The sequence below is a fragment of the Strix uralensis genome, chromosome 17, assembly GCF_047716275.1.
Source record: "Strix uralensis isolate ZFMK-TIS-50842 chromosome 17, bStrUra1, whole genome shotgun sequence".
Lineage (NCBI taxonomy): Eukaryota > Metazoa > Chordata > Aves > Strigiformes > Strigidae > Strix > Strix uralensis.
This window is the reverse complement of record NC_133988.1, coordinates 5,670,868-5,686,010: the sequence shown is the minus strand read 5'-3', so window position 1 is coordinate 5,686,010 and position 15,143 is coordinate 5,670,868. Positions and strand designations below refer to the sequence as shown.

General features: G+C 50.6%; 3 protein-coding genes across 6 annotated transcripts in view; all 3 read left to right on the top strand.

Moving 5' to 3' along the window:
• The window catches only part of PXN (paxillin), a 45,363-nt gene extending 43,687 nt beyond the window's left edge, over nt 1–1,676 (top strand). For both annotated transcript variants that reach the window (XM_074887179.1, XM_074887178.1), the window contains one exon: nt 115–1,676. In XM_074887179.1, the coding sequence (XP_074743280.1) occupies nt 115–381 (267 nt within the window). In that variant the 3' untranslated portion in view covers nt 382–1,676. The remainder of the gene's footprint in view (nt 1–114) is intronic.
• A 2,330-nt stretch (nt 1,677–4,006) lies between these two features.
• RPLP0 (ribosomal protein lateral stalk subunit P0) lies at nt 4,007–7,355 on the top strand. The gene is made up of 8 exons (XM_074887333.1): nt 4,007–4,052; nt 4,244–4,347; nt 4,817–4,992; nt 5,090–5,177; nt 5,454–5,600; nt 6,054–6,239; nt 6,612–6,752; nt 7,115–7,355. The coding sequence occupies exons 2-8, from the start codon at nt 4,294–4,296 to the stop codon at nt 7,280–7,282; spliced, it is 960 nt and encodes a 319-aa protein (XP_074743434.1). The 5' UTR covers nt 4,007–4,052; nt 4,244–4,293; the 3' UTR covers nt 7,283–7,355.
• A 285-nt stretch (nt 7,356–7,640) lies between these two features.
• GCN1 (GCN1 activator of EIF2AK4) overlaps nt 7,641–15,143 on the top strand; it is a 43,449-nt gene continuing 35,946 nt past the window's right edge. For all 3 annotated transcript variants that reach the window (XM_074887770.1, XM_074887769.1, XM_074887771.1), the window contains exons 1-9: nt 7,641–7,723; nt 10,238–10,340; nt 10,977–11,040; nt 11,617–11,748; nt 12,864–12,972; nt 13,696–13,794; nt 13,878–14,012; nt 14,506–14,574; nt 14,661–14,769. In XM_074887770.1, coding sequence (XP_074743871.1) covers nt 7,706–7,723; nt 10,238–10,340; nt 10,977–11,040; nt 11,617–11,748; nt 12,864–12,972; nt 13,696–13,794; nt 13,878–14,012; nt 14,506–14,574; nt 14,661–14,769 — 838 coding nt within the window. In that variant the 5' untranslated portion in view covers nt 7,641–7,705. The remainder of the gene's footprint in view (nt 7,724–10,237; nt 10,341–10,976; nt 11,041–11,616; nt 11,749–12,863; nt 12,973–13,695; nt 13,795–13,877; nt 14,013–14,505; nt 14,575–14,660; nt 14,770–15,143) is intronic.

Sequence of the window (15,143 nt, the reverse complement as noted above, 5' to 3'; positions counted from 1 at the left end):
TGATGCTGCTCACAGTGCAGCTAGGCTGTGCCACAGAGCAGAGGCGGCTTGTGGAGCTGCCTGCATCCCCAGCTTGTTACACAATCTGTCCCCTTCTGCTTTATCCTCCTGCAGGAATGTTTCATCCCGTTCATCAATGGCAGCTTCTTTGAGCACGACGGGCAGCCCTACTGCGAGGTGCATTACCACGAGCGCCGCGGCTCGCTCTGCTCCGGTTGCCAGAAGCCCATCACAGGACGCTGCATCACTGCTATGGGCAAGAAATTTCACCCCGAACACTTTGTCTGTGCCTTCTGCCTCAAGCAGCTCAACAAAGGAACCTTCAAAGAACAGAACGACAAGCCCTACTGCCAGAACTGCTTTCTCAAGCTCTTCTGTTAAAGGCATCCTAGATGGGCGCTAAGCATCTTTCTGCCACCCCCTTGGCAGTTCTGTCTCTCTGAACATTACTGTGATTTAGAAATCTTACCAGGCAGGGGAGGAGGGTGGGGCGGGGTGGGGTGGGAGCGCTTTCTGCTGCTATGGAGAGGCAGTAGATCCAGAGATGAGACGGACCATTAAACTGGAAATGCCCTTGCTGTGTCTCAGTAGAGAGAGGCCGAGTTCCCTCATTGCGGTGTGCGTGTCTGTGTGTGTGACTGACAGCTGAGCTTCGCCCGAGGGCTCCAACAGGGAGGTTTTACCCAGCCCCCTCCTGGCACTCTTTGCCAGTACGTTTCAGCCTGTGGCAGCTCCCTGAGTAAATCGTGACACTTGCAGACGACACAGCCCTCTGCTTTGACACCTCTTTCTCAGGCTTTTGTCTGCAGGCCTGCAGTCTGAGCGATAGCGGGGCGAGGGCGCCCTGTGATCTCAGTGCCACCCTGGCTCTCTGGAGCCACGTGGCGCGTGTGACTTACTGAGATCAAGAGCATCAGCACAGGCAGCCAAGACCCTGCAAGGGTCTCTCCAGTTCCATTACACTGTAAGGAGATGATACCACTTACTTTTTTGTTTTGTTTTTGCTAAGAGGAATCAAGATGTTACTGTGTGGGGTGTTTTGTTTTGTTTTTTTTTTCCCTAGTTTGTTATTCCCTGCCTTTTTTCAACACACTGGAGCAGGAGGTGCAGTAAGCCCTGACCATCCCTCAGCACTGATGTCCGCTCCTGTGGGTGACATCCCATGGCGGGCACCTTTGTCAGCACCCAGGCCTGCTCAGTGCATCTGCTCCCCTGGCCTGCTGCTCCAGGGAGAGAGGAAGAGGCATCGTCCCTTCTTTAAAAGCAGGTGCAGAGAGATTAGAGCACAGCCTTTTTCATCCAGCCCTGTCATGAGCGACTGTGACGTGTGTGTGTTTATCTGGCCTGAAACTCTCTCATCTATCGGGGCCTGAAACTGTCACAAGAGCGGGGAGAAGTGGAGGGGTTTAAGAAGCCAGGAAAAAAAAGATCCAAACTTTATATCCTTTCTTCTTCCTCTCTTTGCTAATGAGACCTGTCAGCCCCTTGGTATTTCCCTTTTCTGTGCTCTTGTTAAACATGTTCTACTGAGAGATGCTAGAGCAATAACCTTTTATATTGACTGTTACTGGTATAACAAGTCCCTTGGGTCAGGTGTGTGTGACACACTTGGAGTTTTACTATCAAAGTGAATACTGTATCCTGTCTTTGATAAGAACTGTAGATTTCTACACTGATTTTGAATTCATATCTAATTTACTTTTAATCCTCTTATACAGAAATTGGTTTTGAAGTGATTTTAAGAAAGCAACTTTTATATCAAGCTGTGCTGTTCTAGGCAGTATGCCAGTTGTGCTGGTTTACTGCATCTGTAACCTCAACGCTTTGTTAAGCCTAACTAACATTCAATATTTTCTTTTTATTGCGGGTTGGGAGGGGCTGGAATCTACGGGGAAGGGAATGTGACTTGTATTTTTTTTTTTTTTTCCTAGCACAGGCAGGTGAACTGTGAATAGCTTTTTTTTAGCTTCTTTTTTTCCCTCCTCTGGGTCACCTAAAAGTGTGTTTTATGGTTTTTATTGTAACCTGTAAACTGCTGTATTTGAATCACCTGCCGTTCTCCCAAAGCCCAGCTTCCAGGATATTACAGTGAGTCTTAATATGATGCTGCAGGGGGGAAGAGCTCAGACCTTTGCCCTGGGTTTCTCCTCTTCTGCCACCTGAAAACAGAGCAGGGCCAATTGGGGAAGGGGTTCCCTTCCTCCTGTGGAAGAAAGGTCTTGTGACTAAGGAGAAGAAATTGGGAGAGACAGACTCTGTTCCTGCCTAGCTGTGCAACTTTGGGTCAGTCACTAAACCTGACCGTGCCTCAGTTTCCCCATCTGTAAAATGGGGGCAATTTAGTCTGGATTTGTGAGGTTATTGTGAGGCTTAGTTCATGTTTGCTAAAGCACTTTTAGGTCTCTGGCTGGAGGGTGCTATGGAAGGTGAAATACTACATTGGAATACCCGATGGTGTTCTGTGGTAACAGCCGAAGCAGCCCAGGGAGCGGTGGTTGGAATTACTTCTCCAGAGTGCTACAGCAATGTCACCATCAATATCTGGTTGTGCTTTTCAGCTTGACAGGTGCATTAGGGGTCTGGGAGCAACTCTGTCGGAAACCAGCCCTACCTTGGGCTGGAATCTATGGGTTACTGTCCCGTGTAACCTCGCCACAGTGCTTTGCTGCCCTGCTTGGGTCACTGAAACTGTTTTTCACCAGTTTTCCTGTAGAAATGAACCTAAATTTGTGGTTGTGAGACCGAAGGGAGCTGTGAAAGCACTAGAGCTAAAGCTGCATCAGCTGGGCTGAGCGCAGCTCTTGGAGAGTTTGTGAGGCAAGAAACCTTACGCATTTGTCTTTTTACCTTTGAAATCGATTCGACTTAAAATGGATATTTCCAAGTTGTGTGTGTTTAAATCTTGCTAAAAAGGTCAACTTTCAGCCCCACTAAGAGGATAAAAAGCTGTAGTGTTGGGAGTGCTAGAGGGGGGTGAAAAGATGCTTCTGGCACTACTGCTCATTGTGTGACACCTGCAAACTGTGTAATCATGTGCCTCAGTTTCCCTGTCCGGGGAGTCTTTAACCTACCTCACTGCTAGTTGAGGCTGGCGTGACGCTTCTGGCACGCGTGGAAAACCCTGAGTGCGGGGTGCTGGTGGTGCGTGGCACCCAAGGGGAGGCTCGGCTGGCCTTAGTGCTTAACGGAGATCGTTAAACACTTACCTCCCGAGCAGGATGTTGAGCGTGTCCTGGATTTGTCTGGTTTCTGATACGCTGGGATGCTACACGGATGCTACTCTGCCAAATAATGACTTTGGTGGCTGCTGCCGCTGTGGATGTCTAAAACGCCTGTTCTTTGATTTCAGATGCAGTTTTAGGGTAGCACAGCCACAGGGGGGTGTGGGGGGGAGAGATGGTGTTCGAGGGCTGGGGGTGGTGCCGGAGGGGGGGACCTGTGTCCCCAGGCATGGAGAGGAGAGGGGGGATGGCCGTGGATGGCTTTCAAGGCCTCAGGCCTGTGTGCAGCCCTCCCCCGACCAAGTGCTACCCCTGGGGAAGGTCTTTCACCCCGCGTTCAGGCTGGGCTGGGGGCTGCTCTGCTGGGTCGACAGTTATTTGATATCTTTTCTCCCTTGTAAACCTCTTAACTCCGCTTTCTTTATTTCCATTTAAAATTCTTGCAGTTACGCTAATAAAATTTTTACCATTATTCTCACGTCTGCGTTGCCCTTGTTTCTGGCCCTTAAGCTTGTGAGAAGCAAAGCGAGTGTTCCCTCCGGGGCTGCCGGGAGCGGGGCGGGGGGGGCAGCGCCCCGACCCCCGCCGGGGCTCCTCCGGCCGCCAGGGGGCGCCCTGCGCCGAGCCGCGCGTTCCTGTGCCGCCCGCGCCTTCCGCCGGCCACCGGCGCGCTGCCCAATCAGAACGGCGGCCCGCCTTGATTGATAGGCGGTGGGTGGCCAATGGGATGAGCAGGGGTACGTGCGCGGCTCGCTGCAATTGGGCGTGAGCCGCGGTATAAAAGGAGTCGGGCCCGCCCTCCGGCCTTTCTTTCCCGGAGCCCTCGTGGAGGTGGGTGCGCGGTGCGCCGGCTCCTGTGGGGCCGCGCCCGGAGCGTACCTGGGCTGTACCCGGGGTGTACAGCCGCGGCCGGACTGTCGGGCGGGGGGCGCGGAGCCGCGGGGAGGAGGCGGGGGGAAAGGAAGGGAAGGGGAAGGAAGGGAAGGGTGAGGGCCCGCCTGAGCCGCGCTTCTCCCTGACAGGACCCAGCTCGTCTTTAAACCCACCGGGCGATCCTTGGAGCACCGCCGCGATGCCCAGGGAAGACAGGGCTACGTGGAAGTCCAACTACTTCATGAAAATCATCGTGAGTGTCGGCGCGGCCCCGGAGCGCTGAGGCCTGGCCCGGAGGCCCGGCCCTCGTGGGGCGCTGCCGCCGTTTCGGTTCCGGGAGCGGTCCTGGCGCTGCTCGGGGCGGCGGGAATCGGGCTGGCGTGTTTGCGGGGGGTCTTCTGAAAGAGGAGATGGCGTTGCATAGGTTGTCTGTTTAAGGAACAGCGGTAATACAAAGCGATTAAGGTAGTCCAGATTTGGCCGTTTTTAAGGCTTCTGTGAGAATTTGCTGTGGCAGTTTCAGAGGTAACTTGTTTAGGGATCTAACTAGATAGCTGAGTGAAAGGTGCAGCCTTGTGGTGCACCCACCGACAGTTTGAGCTGAGCCCTTTAAAATTTATGACAGTGGGTTTTTTTTACATTTTAACATGTTGAGGTTTTAATGCTGCTCTGTGCACTGGTCGAGATTTCTTTGTATAGTTACAGTGCTCTTCTTGCTATAGCAACTCCTGGATGATTACCCAAAATGTTTCATTGTGGGAGCAGACAACGTGGGATCCAAGCAGATGCAGCAAATCCGTATGTCCCTGCGTGGGAAGGCTGTTGTGCTGATGGGGAAGAATACGATGATGCGCAAAGCTATTCGTGGTCATCTGGAGAATAACCCAGCCTTAGAAAAGTGGGTAACGCTGTCTGAATGTACTCTTGGATCCTCTGTCCAGGAGGAGACACCAGAGTCTGAGAAGCAGAACTGAAGGCTGTCATCTTTCCTTCAGGCTGCTGCCTCACATCCGTGGGAACGTGGGCTTTGTCTTCACCAAGGAGGATCTGACTGAGATCCGGGACATGCTGCTGGCTAACAAGGTAGGGGAGATCAGCCCTCACCGTGTCTCTGGGCTAGCAGGTAGGGAATTAAAAACAGAACTGAAACTGCATGGGTGATACCTGATTATTAGGCTTTAAGGGTTGGGAACTAGTTCCCTGCAGCCTTAGCCAGACTGCTCAAGTTCAGCTTCTGTCTCACGAGTGTGTCCCTGGGTGCTGTCCATCCTGGAGGAACACTTCAGGAGGGAGTTGATGGCATCCCACGAGATCTGAGAGGTGGGCATTCGCTTAGCTTCTTGTTCTTCTTTTCTCCAGGTGCCAGCAGCTGCCCGTGCCGGCGCTATTGCTCCTTGTGATGTGACTGTGCCAGCCCAGAACACTGGTCTTGGACCTGAGAAGACTTCCTTTTTCCAGGCCTTGGGCATCACCACGAAGATTTCCAGAGGGACCATTGAAATTCTGGTTAGTGAGCAGCGTGCTGCTGTTGTTGAAGCTCTTCCTGAACTGAAGGGCCCTGACTGGCGGTTGATGGAGCTGTAAAGGTCAAAGCTCCCCATTAGCACTGCAATACTGTATCAGCAGCCTGAGGGCTGCACTTTTGGAGCCTGAAGGAGGATGTCTGGCTTGGCTGCGGTATGCAGTGCGGGGGGATTGAAGTTCTCCATCAGATCTCAGCTTCTTGAGGTACCTGCAGGTAATGCAGGAAGGGCGCTGCCTTTCTCCTAGCTGAGATGTGCCTGCTTGCGTGGTCTAGGGCTTCTCAACTTGTGAAGCTGAACTTGAAGCCTGGTTTTGTTGTGCTCATTTGTTCCTTCAGTTCCGTCTCTTGCCATTGGAAATGTGTTTGTGTCCTGTCTCACTGACGTACCTGAATTTCTTGCATGTATTCACTCCTTTTTCCCCTTACTTCCTCAGAGCGATGTGCAGCTCATCAAGACTGGAGACAAAGTGGGTGCCAGCGAAGCCACGCTGCTGAACATGCTGAACATCTCCCCCTTCTCTTTCGGGTTGGTGATCCAGCAGGTCTTTGACAATGGCAGCATTTACAATCCTGAAGTGCTGGACATCACCGAGGAGACCTTGCACAAGCGCTTCCTGGAGGTGAGTGCTACGTATCTGTTAGGTTGTCCCACTGCCCTGCTGTGGGGCAGCCAGCACTGCCCCAGAACGAAGCATCGGCTCTGGTATATTCCGCAAGGTCCTGCAGAGCCAGGAGCTCTCCCCAGTGCCCTGCAGAAACAGTCTGTCAGGAAGTACCTTCTGCAGGCTTTTTCATCTAAAGTTGCAGGCTTTCATCAGAAAGCGTTTGAGGTTTTTTAAATCCTCGTCTGATTTCACTGGAGCTGCGTTACTCGTGTACATTGCACACTGCCCCTCGGTACAGGGGTGGTGTAGAAATGTGCCATTATTTGCTGTGGTGTCTAGTCCAGGTTATTTCCCAGAGCACAGAAACATGAGCCTCTCTCCTCACAGGGTGTTCGTAATGTTGCCAGCGTCTGTCTGCAGATTGGGTACCCGACCATCGCTTCTGTGCCCCACTCCATCATCAACGGGTACAAGCGGGTCCTGGCCGTGGCGGTGGAGACCGACTACACCTTCCCGCTGGCTGAAAAGGTAACGGCTGAGTCCCGGCTGCTGCCAAGGGGGCTGTTACAAACGCAGCCAGGACTGTTCACAGGAACGCCTGGCACAACACCTAGTTTGAAAGGACTTGGACCCGCCTGCGTGCGAGGGACCTGTCCCTGGAAAGGGGCATTTGCTTCCATGCGTTGTGTACAGATGGCAGGAGAAAGCTGAACTAACCTGGCATTGCATCCTCGTTGGGGCTGTTACACTCGAGTGTAGCTGGAATGTCTTCGATTGCGTCTGGTTCGGCTTCTGGCGAGCTGCAAGCGTTGACTTTATGATTGCAAAAGTTCAATCCTTCAGAATGTTTGTTTCCTATGAGTTTACCTTTTTTTCCCCCCCCCTTGCAGGTGAAGGCCTTCCTGGCAGACCCCTCTGCTTTCGTGGCCGCCCTGCCTGTGGTAGCTGAAGCGGCTGCACCAGCCGCCGCCACCGCCGCCGCTGCTCCGGCCAAAGAGGCGGCGAAGGAGGAATCGGAGGAGTCTGATGAGGACATGGGCTTCGGTCTCTTCGACTAACAGCAGCCACTGTCTGTCTATTTGTGTCAGAGTTGCTCCAGTTGGAGAAATAAAAAGCTGTTTTACACCTTCACGTGTGCCCGCATCGATGCTGTACTCTCCGGATCACCCGGGGGCTTGGGAAAAGTGTAACCCAAGGGGCTCCTGGTGCTGCGGAGGAACGCGGGTTCCTCGGGGGCTGCTGCAGCCCGGGCTGAGCCGGGGCCTCGCCCGGCAGCTCGTCTGAGCGGTGGAGGCACCGCCCGCCCCTCCCCGTTCCCCAGCGCTCGGTTCCGCCGTGCGGAGGCGCCGGGGCCGCCTGGGGGAGGCTCCGGGCCGGGCCAGGCCGCAGCGCCGTCGCCATAGAGACGGGCCCGCCCCGGCCGGCCCCGCGCGCGGCCCGCACCGGAAGCCGCTACCGCTTCCGGGGGCGCAGGCGGCGCCATGGCGGCCGACACGCAGGTGAGTGCGGGACGGGCCCGCGGCGCGGCGGCCGGGTGGCGGCGGCGGGACGGGGGGAGTCGCCTGGGGCCGCGCCCGCGCCCGCTCCCGCTCCGCTGCGCTCCCTCCGCCCATCTGCGCGGCCCGGCCTGGCGCCCGCGGCCGGTCGGGGACGTGGCAGCCGGCCCGGGCGCGTCCCGGGGCGGGAAGGCCGCGCCGGCGCTGCCCGCTGGAGCCGTCCGCAGGGAGGCCGCAGCGGCGCCGTGCGCCGGCCCGCGGGACGGTGAAAGGGGCGCCCCGCTGCCGGCCTTTGGGCAGCGTGGAGGCGGCCGGAGAGCCCGGGCTGAGCCGCCGCTCCCCGAGCGGCTGCCGGGGGCGGCTGCGGCCCGGAGGGGAGCGAGGGACGGCGGCTGCCGCGCTCCGGAGGGTGCCGTCCGCTCCCGACGTGAGTTCCCGGTAAACGACCGGCACAAGCTGCGTCCGTCCCGGCTGCCGGCCCTGCGCCGGGCTCGGCGGGCCCGCGGCGCTCCCCGCGGGGGGCTGCGGCCGCCCCCGCGGCTGCCGGGAGCCCCGTTCAGAGAGGGAGAGCCCGGGCGCTGTCCCGGCTCCGGGCTGCCTGGGGCCGCCTGTTACACCCTGATGGCTTTTGTCTCCGGCTTGGTGCGTTAGGTTGGGATGTTCCCAAGGCAAATCCCAGCCTTCCTAGGATCAAGTCCTAACTAGTACAAACGTTGTGTTTGTTCTCTGTATCTGTTTGCCGAGGCGGTAACGCGTGTAACGCGTGTGCGTGTACATCCTAATAAAAAGAAAAATCAAATGGGTGAAATCTGCCCCAGCAGCTCTTCTGTGGAGACTGGGGAGTCGTAGTTTGTGCCGTTTGTGTAAGTTGCTAAGCTGCTGGGGAAGTCCTGTAGTGTTATACATCATTTATATTTTTAATTTCTAGACTGCTGGGATAATTTAAACGTGTTTTTCATGTCCGTACGTCTCCCTGCTTGTGATTAAGCAGCATGAGTAGGTGCAGCCTGGTTTCAGTTTGCATACGATGAACTCACGTGTAATTGAAGAGTCTGAAAGAAGATGAGCTCTTTAATGGCGGCTTGTTCTGTCAGTTCTGAGGGGTAGAACATCGATTGTCCTCCGCAGGTCGACCTGTGCCTGCGCGTTCAGAGGAGCAGCGCCACTTTCAGCCGGTTTTTAGGGAGAGCTCCGGGTGTGGGTGCTCACAGGGTGGGGGAGGTGTGGACAACCTCTGAATCCCAGGTAGCCGCGGCTCAGGATTACCCTTCCTGCCTGTCAGCAAAAAAACTTCACTGAAAGCAGCTCTTGAGAAGGATGGAGGCAGCTGCCGTTTCTCCATTGCCAGGTTTCCTGTGGCAAAACTGATAGAATTTTGCCTGAGGAGGGAAGGAACAGTTTTGACGAGTTTCTAAAGGCATGCTTGTTTGCTGCCCTTCCTAAAGATAATGGTTATTATTATTAAGATATAAAGTTGCACAGTTTAAGACTGAGTTTTAAAAGCCTTTCCTGGAGAGTTGGCTTTTGGTTTATGTAAATGCAGAAAACCTGCAAGCATAGACCTGGCTGAGCCCTGTTCAGCCCACACCCGGTCTTTTATCTTGCATATCTTGAAAAACTTGGAAGTTCATGGAAGTGGTTTCAGTAGTTCGAGGAGCTGGTTGCTGAGAACTTCAACTTCTTTCTCGTCTTTCCAGCATATCTCACTGTCTCGATGCCACTTGAAAACTGAAACACTATTTATAGGAGTTAAGCTCAGTGAGGGGTCTTAGTCCCTTCCCACTGGCAGATCCAGGCACACAGTAACGCAGGCATGAAAAAGATGAGTGTATGATGTGATTTTTTTTTTGTTTTGCTTGTGTAACCTTGGTTGCTACTGATAGTGCATGGAAGGAGTTTGATAGCGAGGCACAAGCTTTTGTAATCTGGTGAGTCCAATTTCCAAAATCCCTGTGACATGGGTGTTAATTCTGGAAAAAGAATAAATGCAAGTGGTTTGTTCTTTTGCTGGGCCTGAGTAGAGAATTTTCTCAACTACTGACAGCCTGAAACCACAGATCAGTTTTTCAGGCCGGGCAGTTACAGCCAGCCCTGGGTCCTCTGCAGTTAGAAGTCCCCTTTGGGGGGGTGTGGGCTTTAGGATATAACATACGCTGAAAAGCACCTTTGCATTCTTGAAGTGCTTTTATTTTTTGCTTTTAAAGATCCTTTACTCTAGGCTAATGATCTTACCTCTCACTCTGTCTTACTTTTAGGGGGTATCTTACAGAGCATAAGTGCTAGTTACCAGGTTAACAAACAAAGCAGTCATCCTTCAGCTGAAGGGGAAGGTTTCTGAGTTTCATCGTGTATCACGTACAGTGACCCTTTCCCCAGCCGGTAAATCCGCGGGTGCTCACATTTGGTCACTAAGAGGTTGTGTGGCAGCAGGTGACGTGTTTTGCTTGCCGTGGTTTTGTGTTCTGTGTGTTGATATCAAAGGCAGTCTGATGTTTTTTCCTCTGTGTGTGGTTTTAGATTTCTGATACACTCAAGCGGTTTGCAGTAAAAGTAACTACAGCCAGCGTGAAGGAACGGAGAGAGATCCTCAGTGAGCTGGGAAAATGCATTTCTGGGAAAGGTAAAAGCTTTGGGACACTGTTCTGGTTACCAGGATGGAGAAGAATGTTAAAATGTTTTGTTTCAAAGGCTGCATGAAACTTGAGGGGTAGGTTTTTGAGGGAGGGGGCTGGCAGTGTTTGGAGTCCTGCTTTCTCACAGTGTTAATTCTAAGCATGGGTTTTGTAGGTAACACAGAACTCTGGTTACTAGCATGTGTGCTTTTTCCAGTTTGTACTTGTAGCATCATACATATAAGTTTTTCATGAGTGTATCAGTTGCTTGTTTCTCTCCTGACTCTTAGCCTGGTTTTTTAATGATTCATGGAATATTTGTATACACACATATATGTGTGTAGAGAGAGGGAGAGTATGGAAGATTTCAGATAGTCTTAGTAAAACGAAGCAAATTTTAAAAGATCTTTTTTATTTGTCTCATTTTCTGAAGATGACTGTGGAATAGCATGTGTTCCAATTTTGCCACTATTTTAAAAAATATGGACAAAATGTATAAAAAGAACTTTTACTATGCTTCTTGCAGGCAATATCATAGATGTGAGCAGTTCACCGATTTCAGTTGTGAAGTGAATCATGTTTGTGTTAAAGATTAAGAGCTCATTGATTTGTGAAGAAATATTTTGAAATACATTTTGTTACAGATCTTCCAGAGGGTGCAGTGAAAGGCCTTTGCAAACTCTTCTGCCTTACTCTGCATCGATACCGGTGAGTAAATTGATGTGGAAAGGCTGTACTATTTAATCTATCAGTATTTACATATTTAATAGTTAAACTGGTATGGGGCATCTGGAGATGATAGCACACAGTGTCACATAGATGCGCCTGACACTGAAAGATGTTGTCTAGTAATTAGGCTCTCAGGTTTGTCATTAAAAAGTTTTACCACACATATCTTGCATTTCACCTTGAATTTTGAAATTAAAACTTTTATCCTGTGGTTCAGTTTGTAAGAATAAATGTCCTTTGCTTGTGAAGCGAGAATCAGGTGTCTTTTAGATGCTTTTAGATTGAATTAAATCGTGGCCTGTTGTAGAGAAGCTGTTCAGAACCGATGTTTTCTTCTGCAACCTGCTGGAGAGCCTCGACATAACTTCTGTCAGCTGAGGAAGGGAATGGAGCTTTCTGCCAGAAACTCCTCTACTTCTTGGAACAGCAGAAATAAAATAACTTAGCTTGACTGCCGAAATGAGAAAGCAGAGCCCTTTGTGTGATGCAAGTGTAGTAATATGTGTAATGTTGGCAGGATTTATAAAGTTCACGGAGATACATTTTTCATTCTAGCGATGCAGCATCCCGCAGAGCCCTGCAGCTGGCGCTTCAGCAGCTCGCAGAATCCCAGCCAGATGCAACAGCAAAAAATCTTCTGCAGTCACTTCAGTCTTCAGGGATCGGCGGCAAGGCTGGAGTTCCCAGGTGCTGGATGAGTTGCTTTGTGTGGAAGCAGTTCTGAGTTGCTGGTGGTTGCTCTTGTGTTTGGAATGATTCTGTTGCTGCTTGCCAGAGGTGTTAAAAACATTTAGAGACAAAGCTGTTAATGGCCATTCAGTTGTTCCTCTTACCTCTTTCATGTCTTCTGGGAAAGCAGAAGGAGATTGTGGTGGTGGATTGGGTCTGAGTTAGGCTTTTGCCTTTGTTAACCTTGAGGTCTGAAGAGATGAGAAACAAACTCTTATCAAGAAACAGTCTCTAAAATGATTAGGAAAGGGGATTTCCTTGCCCATCTGGTGTTCAGCTGGTGGAACTCAAGACCTTATTATCGACAGGGAGATAATGGAAGTTGAAGCTGATGCAGGGCACAGAGTAGTGTCCTGCAGTGCCTCCATGGCTGAGTAGAAGTGTAGCTTTTCGAAAAATATCTGATGTTGGTTTAAAGGCTTGCAGTGATACAGTATTTACCCTTCAGTCGCAGTGGCTGGCCTTGTGTGCAAGGACACTTTCTACTTTTTTTCACTTTGAGGTAGAGATCAAAATGGGGTGATGATCCTCAGGGAGCTGCGAGGTGGGATCTGTTACCTGAAGTGGAGGGAGGAGGTGAGAGTTAGCAGAAACCAGAGCTGAGTAGTGTGCCAGGACGGAATGTAAGCTGAGAAATGATTTGGCAGTCTAAGGCTGGGAAGCTCTGACAGTAAAGATGAACAGCAGATGAGACATCTTGAGTCACTTTTTGGACACTCTCAGTTGGCAAAGTATTTAACTCTCATTTCTGTAATGCCACTGGGAAGATCCAAAAATGGTCTGTCTTCTGCTAGGGTTTTTCATTCCCAGCAGGGTTTTTAATTCCCAAGATTCAGCCTCTTTTGTGCCATTCAGAAGTTCTAAGTGTTAAACAGGAGTTGGAACACATAGCTTATGAGGAGTAATTATTTCCTTTAAATGCTAAGACTTCAGCTGTATTTTTCTGTGATAAAATTGCCTTGTTTATAAGGTGGTGTTCTGACTTGGGCAAAGATGAGTCTGTTATGGACTAATAGGTGTAAGTTACATACTGGGAGCTGTAGATTTACCTCCTTCTCCCGTTTGTACAACAGTAAGAGCAGTGGATCTGCAGCTCTGCTGGCACTCTCCTGGACATGCCTGCTTGTACGCACAGTCTTTCCAACACCTGACAAGAGACAGGGAGAAACATGGAAAAAACTGGTAGGTTCTTTTTGGTTTGCAGAAATACCCCTTTGGAGATAAGGACTTAAATATTTCTAATGTCTTTTAAGTTTCTGAAACATTGCAGATAATTCTGAATGTAACTGATCATGTTGTGTTAAAATCCAGGTTTACATGACAATCTTTTTTGCTTTCTGGTGTATTTTGATCTCTCCTATTTCACTGGAGAAAGCAGGAGGTGTATAAAGGATGGCAGTGGGGCAGTCTTGCAGCTGTGCAGAGTTGCTGTGCATACTGTGGTGTGTACCAGTGTTTCTAGACTAGGTGTGCTAGTGGTGCCTCCAAGGTGCAGTCTGCAGCGTGGCATGAATTCCTTGTGCCTCCCTTGAAGTATTTGCATGTGATATTCTGTCATACAGTGTCAAGAAGCTTTTTGCTTTCTTTTCACCTACTTTAACAACCTGAACCTGTGACCATGCTCTTAGCACCTTGGAATATAGTTGGAACACATTTTAAGAAGAGATGTAATCTGATATGAATTGCTGTTTTCAAAGTCAGAGTTTCCAAAACTGTTATGCATGGTTCTTCAAAGTGGTGTGTGTGAGGTGGAAGCAATGGCAGCTTGTTGGAAGATCTTACACAACCTAAGGACATTTTCCTAAGCAGATCCAGCTAATCAGTGGCATCTGACATGTCTTGTTTGATATGAGCTCTCTTGAGAAATAGATGCATGAAGGTTTTGTTGGCTGTTTCCCTTGGCAGGTGGAGGTTCAGTGTTTGCTCCTTTTGGAAGTCCTGGGAGGTTCTCACAGGCAGGCAGTGGATGGGGCTGTGAAGAAGTTGAACAGGCTGTGGAAGGAGGTGATGTATGCCTTACGTGACCACACTCAGTAGCTGTTCCAGGTTCTGTTGTGTTAACGTGCCTTGCTTTTTTTTCCCTTCAGAACCAAGATCTGGTGGATCAGTACCTATCCGTCATTCTTGGTCTTGAACCAAACCAGAGTTACGCTGCAATGCTGGGACTTGTGGTGCAGTTTTGCACAGCCCAGAAAGAGATTGATATTATTAAACGATACAAGGTAAATCTGTCCTACTGCTTTCTCTGGGGGTAATAAGTAGTGTCACTTCTCATTGTGGAGAAGGGAGCTGAACAGATGTCTCAGTGAGGTTGGTACTTTGCACCTGCCCCTGGTTTCATTATCTGTCAATTCAGTAGTTGTGCACTTTTGACTAAAACAGCTGGGATAGATTTACAGAGGAGGTGCCAGATATGTGGCTTTTTGCTGTGGCCTGTGCATTTAAGTAGATGGCCAGCACCGCGGCGTTCTGCCTTCTCCCCTGTTGAAGAAATGGAAGGCAGCATTTAGCTCTCTGCGTTTTGAGTGTTGGGCTGAAGGGCCTGATCTCTGCTTGGCTGTCTGTGTGAGGATGGATGCAGAGCTGCTGCTTAGTGGCTAGGGCTGCCTTCCAGAGGAGAATGAGGTGGGGTGTCAAGCCTGGCTTCCTGACGGTGTGCGGGGAGCTGTGTATAGGTTGCGATGTGGCTGTAATGTGGTGTTTCTGCTTGTTCAGAGTGCTCTTCTGGATTTCTACTTGAAGACCATCCTTATGAGCAAGACAAAGCCTCAGAAGCACGTGCTGGTGAGACATCCTGTTACAGAGCTGTTTGTGCTTTTGTCCTACGTGCAACGTCTGCTGCTGTGCTGAGCACTTTGTTCCCTTTGCAGGACAGCTGCTCCCCGCTTCTTCGTTACATGTCTCATGCTGAATTCAAGGACTTAGTTTTGCCAACTCTGCAGAAATCCCTGCTACGGAGTCCTGAGAATGTAATTGAAAGTGAGTCTGTCATCCCTCTGCATTACCCTGTCAAAGAGCATGAATAGTTGTCGCTTGGAGGTCTGGAGTTGTTGGGCAAATGTGTCTCTCTGGACTATGCTTTTGGTCCTGTGAGCACAGGTGGCAGGATTGTCTGGCGTCTAAGGGTTAGATGTGGAGAAGCAACATTTGTAGTGTGATCCCAAGTGTCTGGGTATGTGATAGCTACTGTTTGCACTGAGGACAGAATTTCACAGCTGAGTGCTAAGAATAATCCTGAATTAAGCTGTTCACTGGGCATCAATTTCAATGTTTTTTTCTTTCTACTCCTTACTGACCCTCTCTGCTCTTGATGTGTACTGTGGGGAAGGGTATATTAAACTGCTAAAACCAGT